General features: G+C 50.8%; 1 protein-coding gene across 1 annotated transcript in view; it reads left to right on the top strand.

Moving 5' to 3' along the window:
- The first annotated feature begins 469 nt into the window (after positions 1-469).
- Positions 470-18940, top strand: part of LOC146180074 (facilitated trehalose transporter Tret1-like) — a 61192-nt gene continuing 42721 nt past the window's right edge. The window contains exon 1 of the mRNA XM_084580320.1: positions 470-696. Within this exon, the coding sequence (XP_084436446.1) occupies positions 470-696 (227 nt within the window). The remainder of the gene's footprint in view (positions 697-18940) is intronic.

Genomic DNA, 18940 nt, shown 5'->3' on the forward strand with positions numbered 1-18940 from the left:
GACAGTTGTCACACGGCGATTGGACGCAGATTATGCACCGGAATCGCCGATGATCTGCTGTGACCAGGCAGACAGGGTTAGCCGTCGCAGTTCAAGGCAGCTCCAGCACGTGTTGTGAAGTATAGGCGTTTAACACTGCGAAAAGCAGAATGGATAAGAGGCTTGCTTTTCGTTCGCGCACCACTGCCAAAGCTTTGAATGTTAAGGACAGATGTGCCGACCCTAGTTTTGCAAGACGCACTTACAAGGTTAATAAAGGTGCCAGAAGAAAAGAAGACGAAGATAAATGAGTTCCATGCCTCATATTTCTTGCAGAACCAGTGGAACCTGGATAGATGCAAGAAGGGATGCTTGAAAGACAAGACTCTGCTTCTGTATATCGTGGATCAGCAGCTTACAATCCGATTTCTGGCAGTCTTCAAGCGATGCGATAGTTGACTGGAGTACAGATACTGCCGTGCACGCCGCCATGACCGTCTTGGGGCCGGAGATCGAAGCTTCGGTGCCTTTGGAGGGCAAGGGACGCCTGAAGGCTCCATGCTTGGCCCAGTACCGCTCTCTAACCGCTGCCTGGCTGGGCGGCCTGTGCATGGGCACGGCCTTGGGATATGCGCCATCTGCGCTTCGCACGCTGGCGAAGAATGCTGCCAACGAGAAAGACATGTCCCCACTGCTTTTGGAGGGCAACGTCTTCTGGTGAGTGGTTACATGGTATATGTTATGGTTCGACGTAATGGTGTTTCGTAGCGTGGTCGTGAGTGACGTCGGTTTTCACCTTCAAAGGACCTTGACAGATACTGCACCTTTCTTAAAAACTGATTTATAATTAAAGACAAATGTTGTTGTGGCTGTAGGAACGAGGAAACGAAAATCCACGGGCCTGCTAATGGCTCTGTAGCCGAGCCACCTCAGCTGCCTGATTTATGATTTATTTATAGGAAGGGAAAGGCACGGTAACTGTCTCACTGGTTTTCTGTGGACACCGCAACCGCACCGTAAGGGAAGGGAGAAAGGTGGGAGTGAAAGTAGAAAGAGAGAAAGAGGAGCCGTAGTGGAGGGCTACGGAGTAATTTCGACCACCTGTGGATATTTAACGTGCGCTGCCATCGCACAGCACACGGACGCCTCTTCGTTTCGCCGCCATCGAAACGCAGCTGCCGAGGTCGGGTTCGAACCTTGTACTCCGGCACAGTAGTCTGGCGTCTTTCCACTGCACCACCCCGGCGGGGCACCACCTCTGTTGCCTCGTGCGGACAGAAGAGAAAATAGAGAAGAAAAAGAATAGGGAGAGAAAGACGCGCGCCGAAACAGCTGTCGTCCACCACCTAAGTGGTAGCGGGTGCAATGACGGCCTACAACAGATAAACCTTCGGTGGGTGGCTAGCCTCCGCCGCAAGCGGCGTTGACCTACCGTCCCAGCCCTGTAGGTCCAGGAACAGCCACCCTTCACCACCTCTCTCAGAGAGGCGGTGAAGGGTGGCTATTCCTGGCTTCTACACAAAGTGAAGTCGGTCTTCGCGGGCACTAAATTTGACCTTCAAATGACCGTCATCTAATGAAGTGTGGGTGTCCACGATTCCGTGGAGCCCACCCGCAGTATATTGAGCCCCCGTTGCAGAAAGCCTAAAGTACCGAACAGCCTTCCTCTCTTTCCACTTTCACTTCCACATTCCTCCCTTCCTTTATGACGCGGTTCAGGTGTCCACAGAAAAGAAGTGTGACAGATACTGTGCCTTCCCCTTTCGGTGAACCAATTATAAGAGGTGGTCGTGTGTTGTGCGATGTCAGCACAAGTTAAAGAACCCCAGGGAGTCGAAATTACTCCGCAGCCCCCAGTCCCAACTTCCTCACTTCCCTTACGGCGCGGTTCAAGTATCCACAGAAACAAATGTGACATATCCTGTGCCTTCCCATTCCTGTGAACCAATTATTATTTACTAAAAACTATGGCCCAGCTGCGGCAGTGCAGTGGTTAAGATGCCAGACTACTGGGGTGGTGTACCCGGGTTGAAACCCGACCGCCGGCGGCTGCATATTGGTGGCCGTGAAACGGAGAGGCGCCTTTGTGCTGTGCGATGTCAGTGCATGTTAATAATAATAAAAATAATATTTCTAGTTGAATTACTCAGCAGCCCTCCGCTGTGGCTTCTGTCTCTCTCTTTCCACTTTCAATCCAACCTCCCTTATTTCCCTTTCTTCCTTCCCCTTCCTTCCCCTAAAATAAAATTTATTTTTACTCAAATGTAATAATAATACCAATATTTATAACAATAATAATAAGTTAATCTTTACTTTAATGTGCGCAGGAATAATAATATGGTTTTGGTGCTGAAGCACCAAATAAGAATAAAAAATGAACACTCAAGCTTTATAGACAGAGAAGACAAAAGAAATAAATAACACATGAAATCGAACTTGGTTTGGTTTGGTTTGTTGGGTTTAACGTCCCAAACCAACTTAGGCTATGAAAGACGCCGTAGTGGGGGACTCCGGAAATTTCGACCACCTGGGTTTTTTTAAAGTGCACTGACATCGCACAGCACACGGGCGCCTTTGCTTCGCGCCTGGATTGATAAGCCGCCGCCGAGGCTGGGATTCGCACCCGCACCATTGGGAACAATAGTCGAGCGCCGTAACCACTGCGCCACCCCGGCGGGGCGAAATGAAACTTAGGTAAAATCAGGCACAGAAAAAATGAAATCAATAAGTAATATGTGTTGCAGACCACTGTTAGATTTGGGGTCGCGAGCGCCTGGGGTAGGGTACCGCTGCCCGCTGTTATTACGTGCGGCGCGCGGCCCCTCGGTAGCGTTGGCCTGGCGGCTCCATGGACGGCGGACGGCATCAAAGGTGCCAGCAAAGACGAGGCGTCTGTTAACGAAACAACCTTTACTGCAACATCATGAAGAAACGGGCAGTGGAGCTGACCCGGAGAGATTACAGACACTCTCACACAGCTGGTGTCTAGCGTCGTGCCAACGGCGCGTCAAAGTAGTCTCTCTCTCAGCGGAGTCGGCCGCTGCTTTTTATAGTTTTTCCAGTTCACAGGGAAAGGGTAAACCCTCACAGGAAAGGGAGAGCCAAACATGTTGGTTCACGACGAATGACTCAATCATCTCCTCCACCTCCTGCAGACAGGAGAGGGCGACGCACTTTCCCTCGATCTCCAGGCTTGGCCAGCTTGTGCACACACACGCACGCACACACATTTGGCGCGTGGCAGGAACACGCTGAGACTTGTCGGCGGGAGGAAGCGTTGCGCGGCCGATGAACGGCGTCGAAATGGCCGATCCGCTCGCGGTTCTGCCTGTTGCTATGCGGTGGCCGCGTCAGCTGTCCCACTCGTCGGAGGAGAAACGTAACAGACTGCCCCGCCGGGGAAGGGAGATCCCGAAGGGCAGGGGACTGCATCCGCTGTCCGGAGGGATCGGGATGTTGCTGCTAGCCGGGATCATCCGACTCTGTTTCTCTTGGGCCAGTCAGCCTGAAGAATTCCTTGGCAAGTCCGGGTTTCCAAGGCACTCTGCAACTTGTCTTCAGGAGAGATTTCTGACAACCTACAGCATCACAACCACGCTAAAAACTCAACCGGTCAGCCAGCAAGCACGGCACAATCTTCACTAAGTTATGCCAGACTATTTCCCTCTTATGCCCCCGTCTATACTAAAGGGCAGCTCAGCAGAACTTGGAACACGTCCACAAATTTGAAAATCGCGCTTTCAAAACAGCATTCCCTAACAAAAATAATACAATGCAATCTGTTCAAAATCCTGAGTCAGGAAGAAAAACACCAAGTGAATACAGGCTTCTTCTCACGTTATGGGCTTCGACTTAAAAGCCATCGGCGTTACCGTTGAGATCACCTTTTTCACTAAAGCTTCGGCTGTCCGTTTCACGGAACAACCGTACCTTCCTGTTTCTGTGCAAATACCTACATGAGGATGAATCACTCACTTTCATGAACAACCTATCCCTCTCCTTACGTGTTGCGCACCAGTCACGCATTTTCTGGGCACGGGCGCATTTGTGCCTTTGGGATAGTCGCTTCCTCTTTCGCGATAGCTTCAACTTTCTCGCTTCTTTCTCGCGCCAGCCTTTCCGTTTTTTTATACGGCAGCACTGAAACACATGCTTTGTGCTTTCTTTTCGCAGTCTTTGGAGTTTACTCTCCTTACGATGGCAGCATTCTTTCTCGCGCCTGCCCTTTCGCGTTTTTCGTCGGCAGCGCTGGATTACTAGCCTTCTGCTTTCTTTTTGCAACCGTTTGAGCTTGCTCTCCTTACGACGGCAGCAATCTTTCTCGTGCCTGCCCTTCCGCGTTTTTCGGTGGCAGCACTTGAATACTCTAGTCCTACCCTCTTTCGGCGCGAGCTCTGGCAAGCTAGCGGTCAACGTTCTAGCGGTAACCGGAGCTAGTAGGACACCGGTGTCGTCTGAGTGGTCAAAGTGTGGTGCCGCGTCTGCATCGCGGCCAGCAGCGCATGACTCACTTTCCGTCAAGTCCGAACGACAACTGCTCACGCCAGCACTCAAGCTAGGCATTTCCTCTGGCGGCGCCGCGGCTGCATCGCATGACTCACTTTCAGTCAAATCCGAACAACCGCTTACGCCAGCCCTCAAGCTAGGCATTTCCTCTGGCTCGCCGCTCACGTCACACGGGTCCTCCGATGAGCCGCATCGCTCAGCGTTAACCGGCGCACGATCAAGCTCCTTCGACAGCTGGGGCGCTTCGGATTGCGTGAGGGTCATGTGTGCCACGTCCGCGTTCGCACTGGGGTTGCTTTCGCGAATACAACCTAGCGTGGTGTCGGAGCACGAACTATTCTGACTCTGCTCTGGTCGTTCGCTGTCGCCTTCGCAAGTCTCGCTCTCTACAGCGGACGCGCACTCCTCGTCGGTCTGCCCTGGCTGATCACAACTCGCGGGCTGCGCAGTTTCGCTGATCGGCACTTCGTTTTTCTGCGTGCCCTGCTCTACGACACAGCTGATTTCGGAAACTGAAAGTTTCTCATTTTCTAGCTCATTTCCATCTCCGTCGCGCTCTACATAAGCTTCTGCTTTCGACTCGAGAGACGGTTCAGTTATTACCAGTTCCCCACACTCATATGATGGAACTGAATCTGCTACAGCTATTTGGGTCGGCCTGCAGTTCACCTCGCTTAACGGCGTCACTTCGGACTTCTCGCCGATTAAGCCTGTGCTAACAGTCTCAGCTAGTGGCTCGACCAAGGTAACACAATACTCTTCTGTTCGAGAATCGGTCGGCTCACTACTGCGGTCACATTGCTCGGCCGCTTCCCCAAGCTGTTTCTCACACTCCGGTGCAAGTTCCATTTGCTCCGGAACTTCCGCACTGTCTAGCCATTCGCTTATAGCGGCTTTCAACTGATAGGCCAAATCAAAGTATGCCTCGTTACAATGTTTCTCGCTCTCATATCTCTTCCGAAGATCCTGAGGCGTTATCTGATATCGTATCAGCAATGACTCTTTTAGTTCATCGTAATTTTTCAAGCGGTCGCCAACCAATCGCTTGATTTCTTCCGACGCTTCAGCGGAGAGAAGAGCTACCAACATCTGCGCCCAACTATCTCGCTCGAAACGTTTACTTCTGCAGACATTCTCGAAGTCTGCCAAATACTCGGCCACATCCTCGGCAATGAGGAACGGTGGCGGACCATCTCGCGGTATTGAACCGTTACACTGAATGACATTGCAGGCTTTAATCCTTTCCACGCTCATTCTATGTGCTGATATCTCCAGCTGCATCAGTTTCCTTACGCGGGCGTCCTCTTTCTCGAAACGTTCCCTACGTTCACGCATCTCTTTCTCGTGACGTTCCCTACGTTCACGTTCCACTTTCTCGTGACGTTGTTCCTCTTGACGTTCGTCAATGATCTCAAGGCATTCCAAAAGCTCGTCATCTTCAGCTTCCAACGCAAGAATAGCCTTTAACACTTCTAGTTTTCTGAGTTTGTCTGACAAATCCAGACCCAACTCCTCTGCAAGCTCCAGCAATTTCGGTTTGCGCAACGACTTCAAATCCAAACCCATGGCTGTTCCGACTGCTGCCTTTTCTACTGCCCACTATTGCCTTGCTGCAATTAACCCAGCAACAACGACAACACAATTACCAGCTCTGTTCTCTACTTAACAAAAGCCTGGCAAAACTCAGTAGAAGAAAGTCCCGCACTCACCAAACCTCGCAGCCAAGAATCCAACGCAGTCGTTCCGCTGCAGGCAACCAGTCTTCACACAGGGCTCGTTGCACTGCTCCCGCCTTTCCGCTGAGCTGCTTTGATTCACGAGTCACGCCTCGGACATCTCCGCTCTTCCCACCAGATGTTGCACTTCGGTCAGGCCTGGCTCGTTTCACCGACCACGGTCACTGCTTGGTCGTCCTCGTCTCTCCGCTGTTCACCAGTTGTTGGACGACGGTATTGCCTGGCTCGTCCCTCCAACCACGGTTACGGGTTGGTCGTCGTCATCCCACCGCTGCCACCAATTGTTAGATTTGGGGTCGCGAGCGCCTGGGGTAGGGTACCGCTGCCCGCTGTTATTACGTGCGGCGCGCGGCCCCTCGGTAGCGTTGGCCTGGCGGCTCCGTGGACGGCGGACGGCATCAAAGGTGCCAGCAAAGACGAGGCGTCTGTTAACGAAACAACCTTTACTGCAACATCATGAAGAAACGGGCAGTGAAGCTGACCGGGAGAGATTACAGACACTCTCACACAGCTGGTGTCTAGCGTCGTGCCAACGGCGCGTCAAAGTAGTCTCTCTCTCAGCGGAGTCGGCCGCCGCTTTTTATAGTTTTTCCAGTTCACAGGGAAAGGGTAAACCCTCACAGGAAAGGGAGAGCCAAACATGTTGGTTCACGACGAATGACTCAATCATCTCCTCCACCTCCTGCAGACAGGAGAGGGCGACGCACTTTCCCTCGATCTCCAGGCTTGGCCAGCTTGTGCACACACACGCACGCACACACATTTGGCGCGTGGCAGGAACACGCTGAGACTTGTCGGCGGGAGGAAGCGTTGCGCGGCCGATGAACGGCGTCGAAATGGCCGATCCGCTCGCGGTTCTGCCTGTTGCTATGCGGTGGCCGCGTCAGCTGTCCCACTCGTCGGTGGAGAAACGTAACACCACACAACAGAAAACGATAAACGGAGAAAAAGAACAGTCATTGACCCTAGTAGTACAAAAGTAGTCAGGAAATAACCACTCCAGGGACCGTATTCCGAGATTGCGTCGTTATCGAAAGTGTCGCTATCTCCCCGACCTCGAGAAATCTGAGTGGTGAAAACCCCGCCATATATTGTGGCCACCTCTTCTGGTTCCGTATTGGCAACACCCAGTTCCGGCGTTTCGATCAATCAGATGGCTCAAGGTCACGTGAGATAGCCGACACTTCGATAACGACGCAAAATTGGAATACGGACCTAGGTGCAACAAATGGTGGTACCTAAAACAAAGGCTAGAAAGAAAGTGAAATACAATAAAGAAATACAATTGAACGCGGGACAGTCAAATTCAAATATAAAGTTTTGAAGTTAAAATATAAGTAAGGAACGGATGAAAGTTTGTTAAATATACAGACAACATTGAACAGGAGAAAAAGCAGAATTAACGCACAATATTTAGGCTAGAAAATGGAAGTTTTAAAACAATTATAGTATAAAATAAAAACAAAAATAATAAGTGGTTTACAGGAAAAAAGGCTCAGTATCTGTTACAGTTCATTTTGTGAGCGCCTTGTCGCTGTAGGAAGAAGGAAAAGGAAATTCATGGGCCTGCTACTGGCTCTGTAGCTGAGCCACCTCCGCTGATTGATTGATTGATTTATAGGAAGGAAAAGGCGTGGTAACGGTCTCACTTGATTTCTGTGGACACCTCAACCGCGCCGAAAGGGAAGGAAGGAAGGTGGGAATGAAAGTGGAAACTGAGAAAGAGGAGCAGTAGGGGAGGGCTATGGAGCAATTTCGACCACCCGGGGATCTTTAACCATCTCCGCTGCCTCGTCCAGACAGATTAGAAAACAAAGAAAGAAAAGCTAGAGGGGGAGAAAGGCGCGCGCCGCATAGCCGTCGTCCACCACCGAAGCGGTGGCGAGTGCAGTGACGGCCTTCAACAGATAAAAATTCGGTGGCAGGCTAGCTCCCACCCCATCAGGGCCAGGATCAGCCACCCTCCCACCTCCTCCGCAGCCTAAAAAACTGATTTATTTATAGGAAGGGAAAGGCGCAGTAACTGTCTCACTTGATTTCTGTGGACACCACAACCGCGCCGTAAGGGAAGGGAGGAAGATGGGAGTGAAAGTGGATAGAGAGAAAGAGGAGCCGTAGTGGAGGGCTACGGAGTAATTTCGACCACCTCGGGATCTTTAACGTGCGCCGACATCGCACAGCACACGACGCCTCTTCGTTTCATCCTCCGCTGCCTTGTGTGGACGGAAGAGAAAATAGAGAAGAAAGAAAAACAGCGGGACAAATACGCGCTTAGCACGTCGCAACAGTCGTCGTTTATCACCGAAATGGCAGCGGGTGCAATGACGGCCTACAACAGATAAATGTCCGATGGCAGGCTAGACGCCGTCGAAGGCGGCGGTGACCTATCAGTCCCAGCCCCGTAGACCAGTAGCAGGCACCCCATCAGTGCACTGTAAAGATCCCCAGCTGATCGAAATTACTCTGCAGCCTTCCACTACAGCCCCTCTTTCTCTTCGCTTTCACTCCGACTTTCCACTCTTTCCTTACGGCGCGGTTAAGGTGTCCGCAGAGCAAGTGTAGTAGATACTGTGCCTTTCCTTTCTTGTGAAAGAACTGTTATTCACCTCCCTCACTCGGTACTGAGCGTCTTAAATCCGCTTAAGGCGCATGAGAAAGGAAAGGCGCAGTATCTACTACACTGCACTAAGCGTCGTAAACCCGCTTAAGGCGCATGGAGCCCCGCCGGGGTGGTGCAGTGGTAAGACGCCCGACTACTGTGCCGGAGCACCCGGGTTCGAACCCGACCTCGGCGGCTGCGTTTCGATGGAGGCGAAACGAAGAGGCTTTTGTGTGCTGTGCTATTTCAGCGCACGTTAAAGATCCCCAGGTGGTCGAAATTACTCCGTAGCCCTTCACTACGGCTCCTCTTTCTTTCCACTTTCACTCCCATCTTCCTCCCTTCCCTTACGGCGCGGTTGCGGTGTCCACAAAAAAGAATTGAGACATTTACCGCGCCTTTCCCTTCCTATAAATAAATTAGTTTTTAAGGCGCATGGCGTCCGCCTCTCTAGCTTGGAAGAGAATATTCGGCCTGCTTCCGCCGCTTTGCCTCCACCTGGTTCTAACGATAATCCGCCTCTTGGGCACGCTTCTGTCACATTGCCTCCGCCTCTCGTACCCACATCTCGACACTTTCGCCCGTGTAACCCTAATCGCGCATTCTCGCCTAGCCTTCGTCTCCGCCTTCTCGTCTTTAGACTTACTAGGCCGGCCCCGCCGACGGGGACCAGACGCACATGCGCCGTTCGCACTCCTAGTTGGCTTCTGAGCAGTAAGGCATAGATAGAACGCACTTGTAGAAGACGAAGACAACAGATACGAACGTTCCGCGCTGTTAGTCAGTAGCGAAGGGCGGCCCCCAGTAACGTGGCGGTGCCATCCACCCTAAAGAAGTCATACTAGACTGAGTTGTGGTTGCCACCGGCATGGTATCGCCACCGAATTGCATGTTAGCAAGCGCGACATTTATGGAAATGTACACTGTTATTTGCCTAAATATTTGCTCCTCGTAATAGTTCCTGTCCAAAGACATTGCGTACGCCAAAGGATACCCAAAACACCCCTTCACATTAGAGCGAAACACTCTGGAATATGGCTTACAAAAGTTTTAAGAAAGTATTGACGACTAGGCCTCAAAGTGTAATGAGAAATATTGTTGGCAGCCGCGATACGCGATATTAGAGAACGAATTATTACGAACATACAGAATACGCACAGTCTTCTGGAGGTATGTGACACAGCAGGAACACATGTTGCACTGCATCAAGTAGACTTGGAAATAGCATTTGAGCGTGTCCCTCACAATATTCCTCTTTAACTGCTAGATCATGTCAATGTTTGGAAGATAATACACAAAGGAGTAAAAATGGCTTACATGGTTGCACAACACACATTATAGCAAACAAAAAGGTCGGAAACAGAATTCTGGGTGAACTTTCTGTGCGCCAAAGGTGCTCTCGTTCAGCGCTGTTGTTTTGATCTTGTGGTGGCTGTAGGAAGAAGGAAAAGAAAATTTGGAGGACGCTTAAGCTTCGCCTTCAAGAGTGGAACGCGATAGCGTTATTGCACCTCGTTCGCACCGCCCACTCATTCGCTCGGTATGCTCTTGAGTCACACAAAGACATAGTTTTCATACTCAACACTTCTAAGTGCACTGTACAACTTTTTTCTAATTATTTGTTCAAACAAGGGCTTCTCACAATCTACATTATCGCACTGTGTTGTGCACACTACAACGTTTCTTGCCCCCGTGTTCCTTTAGCGTTCACACTCACTGAGTATGTCGGTCAGTCAGCACAGCATGGCGAGCTTTGGTTCCCGCCTTCTGTGCCTCCGTCTTGCGTGGCCTTCCTCGTGGTCGAACACCAGTTGACGGAGATGGTCCATCAGTTCTCGCCGGCGAGGAAGACACTGATGAGCAAGACACTGTAGCGCTACCGGCACTGGTAGACGGCGCCGCTTCCATCACACGCGTCTCAAGAGCGAGCGCGCAAGGCCCTGCAATACAACACCCGTCGACCTGCCAAGGAGTGTAAGACAATGCGCTACGGCGCAGCAATCACTGATGAGGCGCCCCGCGTCGGACTTTGCACTCACGAATCATGCGGTGAGCGCCGAGCAACGCAGCGTTCGGCGCAGCAACGAAACGTGCGCCTGAGCAAGCGGAACGAACCAAAGAACTCGGTGTCTCGGAGGGAGAAAGCCGGGCAGCGACGCGCCATGAAGGCGGACGAGATCATGGGGCTGACGCCTTGATGGGATCGTCCTCTATCTCGCTTGGGAGCACCACGAAGAAGCATGATTCCTCGGAAGCACCTCGGCACACATCGCAGGGGACGCTTTCCCAGCAGAAGCGCTACGGCGCAGCGATCACGTCAGAGGCGTCCGGCATCAGACGCTGCACCTAGCAATCGCGCTGTGAGCGGAAAGAGGAGCCGCGTCTCCTAAACACCACTGGTCGAGTGACGCACGCTGGATGTTGGAAGGGGAGAGAGCGAGAAAACTTATTAAACGGAAGCGTATTGCGGCATCCTCACACCGGTACCCGCGCGGCCCGAAGGGGAGAAGCGGGTGAGCAAAGATAGTGATCTAAAGAAAGGAAAGACGCTTGATTCTATAACCCGTGAGGGTGCACAGCGAAACGTCAGGGGCGAGTGGCGCGCCACGTGTAGGGGCAGCGCCGCACATAGCGAGGAGAGGTTCTTCTGTGTTTGCCGCAAGATGGCTCTGCATGTGCACAGAGCGCAGAAGTAGTGTAGCGGAAACGTACTTCGCTACTCGTGTAACTGCGACTTCTGCAAGTAACATGCTCATAATTATCGATATACAACGCAGTATAACGTTCTATGGCACGTTTCTAAGGCACCACCGCATTCACTAGAAGCGCTTTTGTACCCCTTTCAAGCATCGAACTCGTGGCTGAGTGGTAGCGTCTCCGTCTCACACTCCAGAGGCCCTGGTTCGATTCCCACCCAGCCCATCTTGGAAGTTTGTTTTTATTTATGAAGTGCATGCCAGGATTTATCGCTCACGGCCAGCGCCGCCGACGCCGACGACACCGGCTTTTCTGCGACACGAGCTCCTTAACGCTACCGCGTTAAAATGCACGGGCCTGCTTATTGGCTCTGTAGCTGAGGCGCCTGATTTATTTATAGGAAAGGAAAGGCGCGGTAACTTTCTCACTTGTTTTCTGTGGACACCGCAACGGCGCCGTAAGGGGAGGGAGGAAGATGGGAGTGAAAGTGGAAAGATAGAAAGAGGAGCCGTAGTGAAGGGCTACGGAGTAATTTCGACCACCTGGGGATCTTTAACGTGCGCTGACATCGCACAGCACACGGACGCCTCTTCGTTTCGCCTCCATAGAAACGCAGCGGCCGAAGGTCGGGTTCGAGCCCGGGTACTCCGGCACAGTAGTCGGGCGTCTTACCACCTCCACTGCCTCGAGTAGACAGAAAAACTGATTTATTTATTTATAGGAAAGGCGCGGTAACTGTCTCACTTGTTTTCTGTGGACACCGCAACCGCGCCGTTAGGGAAGGGAGGAAGGTGGGAGTGAAAGTAGAAAGAGAGAAAGAGGAGCCGTAGTGCAGGGCTACGGAGAATTTCGACCCCCTGGGGATCTTTAACAGACAGAAGAGAAAATGGAGAAGAAAGAAAAGGAAGAGGGAAGAGAAAATGTAGAAGAAAGAAAAGGAAGAGGGAGAGGGAGAGAAAGACGCGCGCTGCAACAACGGCCGTCATCCACCACCGAAACGGTGGTGGATGACGGCCGGGTGGTGGGTGGTGGGTGCATAAAAATTCTGTGGTAGGCTAGCCCGCGCCGCAAACGGCGGTGACCCACCGGCCTCAGCCCCATCACGGGAGTACCACATCTATCGGGTCTCGAATATTTGGGGGCTGGGTTTTAAAAAAATCCTATGCAAAATCTACAACCCCATTCGAGCTGAAATTACGTTCACAAAGTAGCAAAATATGGTCTACGTTATCTGATAAGTGATTGAACATCGGTACTTGCCTAGATTTTCCGGAATCGACGGAATATTGCTCTCGGCGGCGTGCACAAATTTCGCAGAAGCGAGTCGAGAAGCTGCGGTGACATGGTGCGCCATCTGTCGAGCGGCGAGGTAACCGCCATCTCCGGCAAGGCCATTGGTGCCGTTGGCGCGCTTGCTTCGAAGGTGCAGATCGTCTGCTCGTTTAAAGTAATGCCACAAGGAAGAGTCACCGCTTCTCTTACTAAAAACAGTAGTGGAAATGCTACATCAGCAGCATTAGAAACAAAAATAACTATAAACTCGTCGCTTGCTCTTCCGCTACGATTCCGGTGCCGTCAAAATCTGGTCCAATCTGGCTGATCATTTTCTGTGGTTCAACGTCCGCAAGCTGCTCATGGGATATGAAAGAGATCGTAGTGAAAACACCCGAGACTGTAACACGCACTTACATCGAACAGTACTCAGGCGTTCACGTCGAAGTGCTTGCTGTGATTTATACATCAAAATGTCCTCCGGCGGCGTCAATACATCTTTGCAATCTTTCTTCATATTCTTTGAAGACAGATGCCCTCATGCGCTCCGTGATGTCTACACAAGCAGCCTCAATTTGCTGCTTCAGCTCTGAACAACTGTGAAGTCGGCCTCGGCGGTACACGCGGCTTTTTAGATAGCCCCATAAAAAAAAATCGCATGGAGTTAGGTCAGGTGAACGGGGCGGCCATGGCATGTTGGACGAGCCTCGACCCATCCACATGTTTGGAAATGTTGCATCCAGCCAGTTGCGGACACTTCTGGCGTAATGAGCAGGAGCTCCGTCCTGCTGAAATATGCAGATTTCTTTCTGCATATGTGTTGCTTCCAACTCTGGCAGAATGTTCTGCTGCAGCATTTCCAAATATGATTCGGCAGTCACGTTGTCCTCAAAATAAAAAGGCCCAACGAGCCCCTCGCGCCACAATCCACACCAAACCATGATATATGGGGTCTTGTCGTTTGTGGAATAAAAACGAGGATTGTCTTTTGCCCAAAACCGAGTGTTCTGCATGTTGATTTTTCCATCCAGGTGAAAAATGGATTCATCAGTGAATAATAAAAAGTTCAGATGTCCCCGGTCTTGAGTTATCCTTCGTTGTTCCGAGTGGCAGAATTGAAGCCGACGGTCTCTGTCGTCTTCTGAAAGCGCTTGTACAGTTTGCATCTTCTACGGATAGAAGCCCTTGCGTTTCATCGCGCGACTTACCGTTGACGGGCTCACTCCGAACAACAGCGCAGCGCGCGTACAGGACATCTGAGGGTCCGACGAAAATGCACCCTCAAGGGCATCAGCAATACTGCGATGTGTTCCCCCTTTATCACTTCTTTCTTTCTTTTTAAGACAGCCTCTTTCTTCGAACATTTTCTTCCATCTTAGCAGTGACCTTTCACAAGGAGGACGACGGCGAAATTTTACCTTGAATTTCGTGCGTACGCAGTGAACTGACCCGGATTCAACAAGCCATGACACAGCTGCCGCCTTTTCTATCGCTGAAAATGAACGCATATCACTGCAGCACACAATGCATTATAGGGCGAACACACAAAAAATTTCGATCTTTCCTCGGGATCAGAACAGAGCAAGAGTCGTCAGAACAGACCAACAGTCAAAAGCAGACGGCACCGGAATCGTAGCGGAAGAGCAAGCGACGAGTTAATATTTATTTTTGTTTCTAATGCTGCTGATGTAGCATTTCCACTACTGTTTTTAGTAAGAGAAGCGGTGACTCTTCCTTGTGGCATTACTTTAAACGAGCAGACGATCTGCACCTTCGAAGCAAGCGCGCCAACGGCACCAATGGCCTTGCCGGAGATGGCGGTTACCTCGCCGCTCGACAGATGGCGCACCATGTCACCGCAGCTTCTCGACTCGCTTCTGCGAAATTTGTGCACGCCGCCGAGAGCAATATTCCGTCGATTACGGAAAATCTAGGCAAGTACCGATGTTCAATCACTTATCAGATAACGTAGACCATATTTTGCTACTTTGTGAACGTAATTTCAGCTCGAATGGGGTTGTAGATTTTGCATAGGATTTTTTTAAAACCCAGCCCCCAAATATTTAAAACCCGATACATTGAACCGCTCTGCTACATAACAATTGTATGGAGGATTTCGACTACTGCATAGAAACGAGGTTCCTGCGCTGGCATATACGCTGATGATGTGGCTATTTTCTGCTTTAATTGCCAAAACATTTCGGAAGTAGCTAGAAAGCTTAAAGCTTTCTGTGAAGCAAGTGGAAGTACATTCAATTGGGAAAAGTGCTCAGGACTTTGACATTGTCGTGACGCTGGGGCTACGTCGACCCGGCCTTCACTTGGTAGCGTGCAGAGACTCGGGGTTGATGAAGGATTGATTCTTCGAAGTTGGTAAAATATGTACAAGCAGGTTTAATGGCACTTTGAGAAATCTTATTTACATGAATATTTACATGAAGAAGAAGGGTATGACAGCAAAATGGCAAGCGTTAAAAGTTCATAGCGAGAAGCATCTGGATGAGCCGTTTACCCAGGGCTCAGAGCGACATTTCGTGCTCTGCAACGTCCTTAAAACCCCCTATGTCCAGCCCCTCTCTGAAGATGCTGACCAACCAAATCCAGGGCACACCCCTCAGATATCGGCATCCAATCGAACACATCACTGCACTGATGGTCTGAAGCACTGACTGGCCCGGCATTGTTTCGTTGGGCCTGGTCACTTGTTGGCGGGAAAAGCTTGGGAACGGCGAGGAGGTACATTTCTATTCTTCAGCCAAGAATCGATAGGCTGGTTCCGGCAAGTGGATTTACTTCTCAGAAACCCAAGTGCACGTGCGCGCTGCTTACTGCTCCCAGCATTGTCCCTTTCCGGCAATTGCAAATCTTTCCTGCATTCCCGGGAAATCCTCTAATGGCCGTAATCACCTTGCTCCTTTCTTGTCCTGTACGTCAGCGGACGTGTCACTCTGTCGCCTCCTTTGGACAATAGGCATTCCTTACTTGACCATAGCGCTTCTCGACGGGAAGGATGAACAATTGAACGAAAGCACTTCCGGCTATTTCCCGCAGGGGGACATTTCTTTGTGTTTTTCTAAACGTTCTCTTGACAGGGTCAATTTGGCATTTGCAGGGTGTCCACAAAGCAAAACAGGCTTACACAAAAGGATTCCTGGAAACAGGCTCACTTAGCGCCCTTGTACCAACAGCACATATCCACAGCACTTATCCATGCCCACAGGCGAACAATAGAGCGCGCAAGTGCGGATGATGCACGGTCGTAACAGCCTCCTCCCCCGCCAGAAGAGTCTCGGAGGGCAGCAGTCGCAGCTGCTGCATGAAGAGACGACTTAATGGCCTGCACATGAACGCTTGAAGCTCGCTGTTGCTTGTCGCGTTGTCTTGATTGTCGTAGCCCAAATTGCTCGAGCTGTCTGAAACTCAACCACATGTCGAAGCAAGCAGTCGGCTCCCGTCTGAAGAGACCAGGTTAAAAGAAAACTGCCATTGTTGTTCGAGAAAAGCCCACTCTCAAGACGTTCAGGACCCACGTATTCCTAGAAAACCAAATGTGCTGCTTTACATAGTCACACATGTACAAGTGCACGAGAAAAAAAAAACCTGATTATCAATTTGGATGCATGGTGAGGAACACCTCGGACCGCTTAGAAACAGCGGCTAAGCGCGTCCGCATTCCCATTTAATTTCCCCTTTTTGTATCTTATTTCAAAATTGTACTGCTGTAAAATCAAGCTCCACCTAAGAAGGCGACTGTTCTTCGATGTCGCAGTTTGCAGCCAAGCCAGGGGACAATGGTCCGTCTCTACGGTGAATTTGGCCCCTCCAAAGCACTGTAATTTTTGAATGGCCCATACAATGCAAGCGCACTCTTTCTCTGACGCGCAATAAGCCCTCTCTCTAGAACTCAGTTTTCTGCTCAGGTAGAGCACGGGGTGCTCATTACCGTCGTCATCTCTCTGGCAGAGAACAGCACCTAGCCCTCGATCACTTGCATCACACTGGACCGTGAATTCTCGGTCATAGTCTGGAGCTCGCAATACCGGACGGCTAATCAGCACAGCCTTCAGGTTTACGAAGGAGGCTTCCTTTTGTTCGTCCCAGACTACATTTGTCGGTTCTGTCTTGCGGAGACCGTCGGTCAGAGGGCTGGCCAAAGCTGAATAGTTAGGGATGTAGTGATTGTAGTATCCAGTAAGACCCAGGAATGCTCGAATTTCCGTCTTCGTTCTCGGCCGCGGATAGTCTGCTACCGCAGAAATCTTAATCTCGCTGGGTTTCCTGAAACCTTGACCTACATTGTGACCCAAGTAGTCCACGGTCGCCCTTGCCAGGCAACATTTCTCGGCCTTTACGGTTAGTCCAGCTTGACGCAAAAGGTTCAGTACAGCTCTTAGATGTACCATATGGTCCGCCCATGAGTCGGAAAAAACCGCAATGTCGTCTAAATAAGGCACCGCGAATGTTTCACACCCCTTTAAAACCCTATCCATGAGTCGGGAAAAACAAAATGGAGCATTTTTGAGCCCGAAACTCATCATTGTTGGCTGGTAGCTGCCCGTCGGAGTGACGAAAGCCGCGTATCTGCTGGCGCGTTCAGTGAGCGGTACTTGCCAGTATCCTCGAGTAAGGTCCAGCGTAGTCACATATGCCGCTCTACTGACCTGTTCTACTCTCTCCTCAATATTCGGAATAGGATACACTTGATCCCTGGTGAGAGAATTTAGCTTTCGGTAGTCTACCACAGGCCTAGGGCCTTTACCTGGAGCTTCTACTAAGATCATAGGCGAAGCATAATCGCTTTCCGAGGGTTTTATTACTCCCAATTCCAGCATGCGAGTTACTTCCCTATCCAGAATTTCTCTTTGCCTTGGAGAGAATCGGTAGCACCTTGATCGCACTGGCACGTCTGAAGTCAGCTCAATATCGTGCTCAGTCAAATAAGTCCTGCCTGGCCTGTCCACGAAGCAGGCCTCAAACTCTGTTATTATCTCGCCCAGATCGGTCAGCTGGGATTTCTTTAGTTCTCCTCTCTTCTCCGTCTTTTTGAGAAGCTCCTGAGCGTTGCTTCCTTTTCCGCTGAGGCAAATCAAGTTGTCCCCCATCTCCTCGGGAAGGTTTAACGTTAGATTTACCACGGCTTCCCTCTGCACATAAGGCTTCATAAGATTGCAATGATAAATGCGCACTTCTTTACGCCTACCGGGGATTTTCACTGCGTAGTTAGTGTTAGAAAGCTTTGCAACGACTTCAGCCGGTCCTTCCCACTGTACTTCGAGCTTATTCTGCCTTGAACTTCTCAGCAACATCACCTGGTCCCCGATACAAAACGTCCTTTGACGGGCTGACTTATCATAGTACACTTTGGAACGAGCCTGGGCTGACTTCATGCTGGCCTCAACGAGTTCCTTAGTGTTATGTAAGCGATTCAAGAGGGTTAGAATGAATTCTACTACTGTTGGGTCTTCCCCGCGCCCCTCCCAGGCTTCGCGCACCATTCGCAAAGGTGAGCGCAGTGACCTTCCGTACACCAACTCGGCTGGGCTAAATCCAGTGGATTCGTGCGGCACTGACCACAAAGCGAAAAGCGCTGCAGGCAGGCAGGTATCCCATTCGCGCTTGTTTTCATAGCACAGTCTCCTCAGGACTCGTTTGAGAACAGAGTGCCACCTTTCTACGCTGTTGCTCTGCGGATGATGGATCGAGCTATGCACTACCTTAATGCCGCATCGCTCGAGAAATGAGGTGGTGAGGACACTCGTGAAAACGCTACCCTGATCACTTTGGACCTCGGAAGGGAATCCAACTCGTGTAAACACTGACAGCAGCGAATCCACTACACTCTCGGACGTCACCTCGCGCAGCGGAACAGCCTCTGGAAACTTTGTGGCTGGGCATAACATAGTGAGGATATGACGGTACCCTGACTCTGTCACAGGAAGTGGCCCAACTACATCTATTGCTAACCGGTGAAACGGCTCGGTAATGATTGGTACTAACACCATCGGTGGCTTTCCACTTATCTTGCGCCTTTCCAACCCGCTGGCACGTGTCGCATGACCGTACAAAATTTTCCGTGTCCTTAAAACATCCAGGCCAATAGTATTCTTGCAACAGCCTCTGCTTTGTTTTCTTTATTCCAAGGTGACATGAC

The sequence above is a fragment of the Amblyomma maculatum genome, chromosome 9, assembly GCF_055883805.1.
Source record: "Amblyomma maculatum isolate TAMU_Amacu chromosome 9, ASM5588380v1, whole genome shotgun sequence".
NCBI lineage: Eukaryota > Metazoa > Arthropoda > Arachnida > Ixodida > Ixodidae > Amblyomma > Amblyomma maculatum.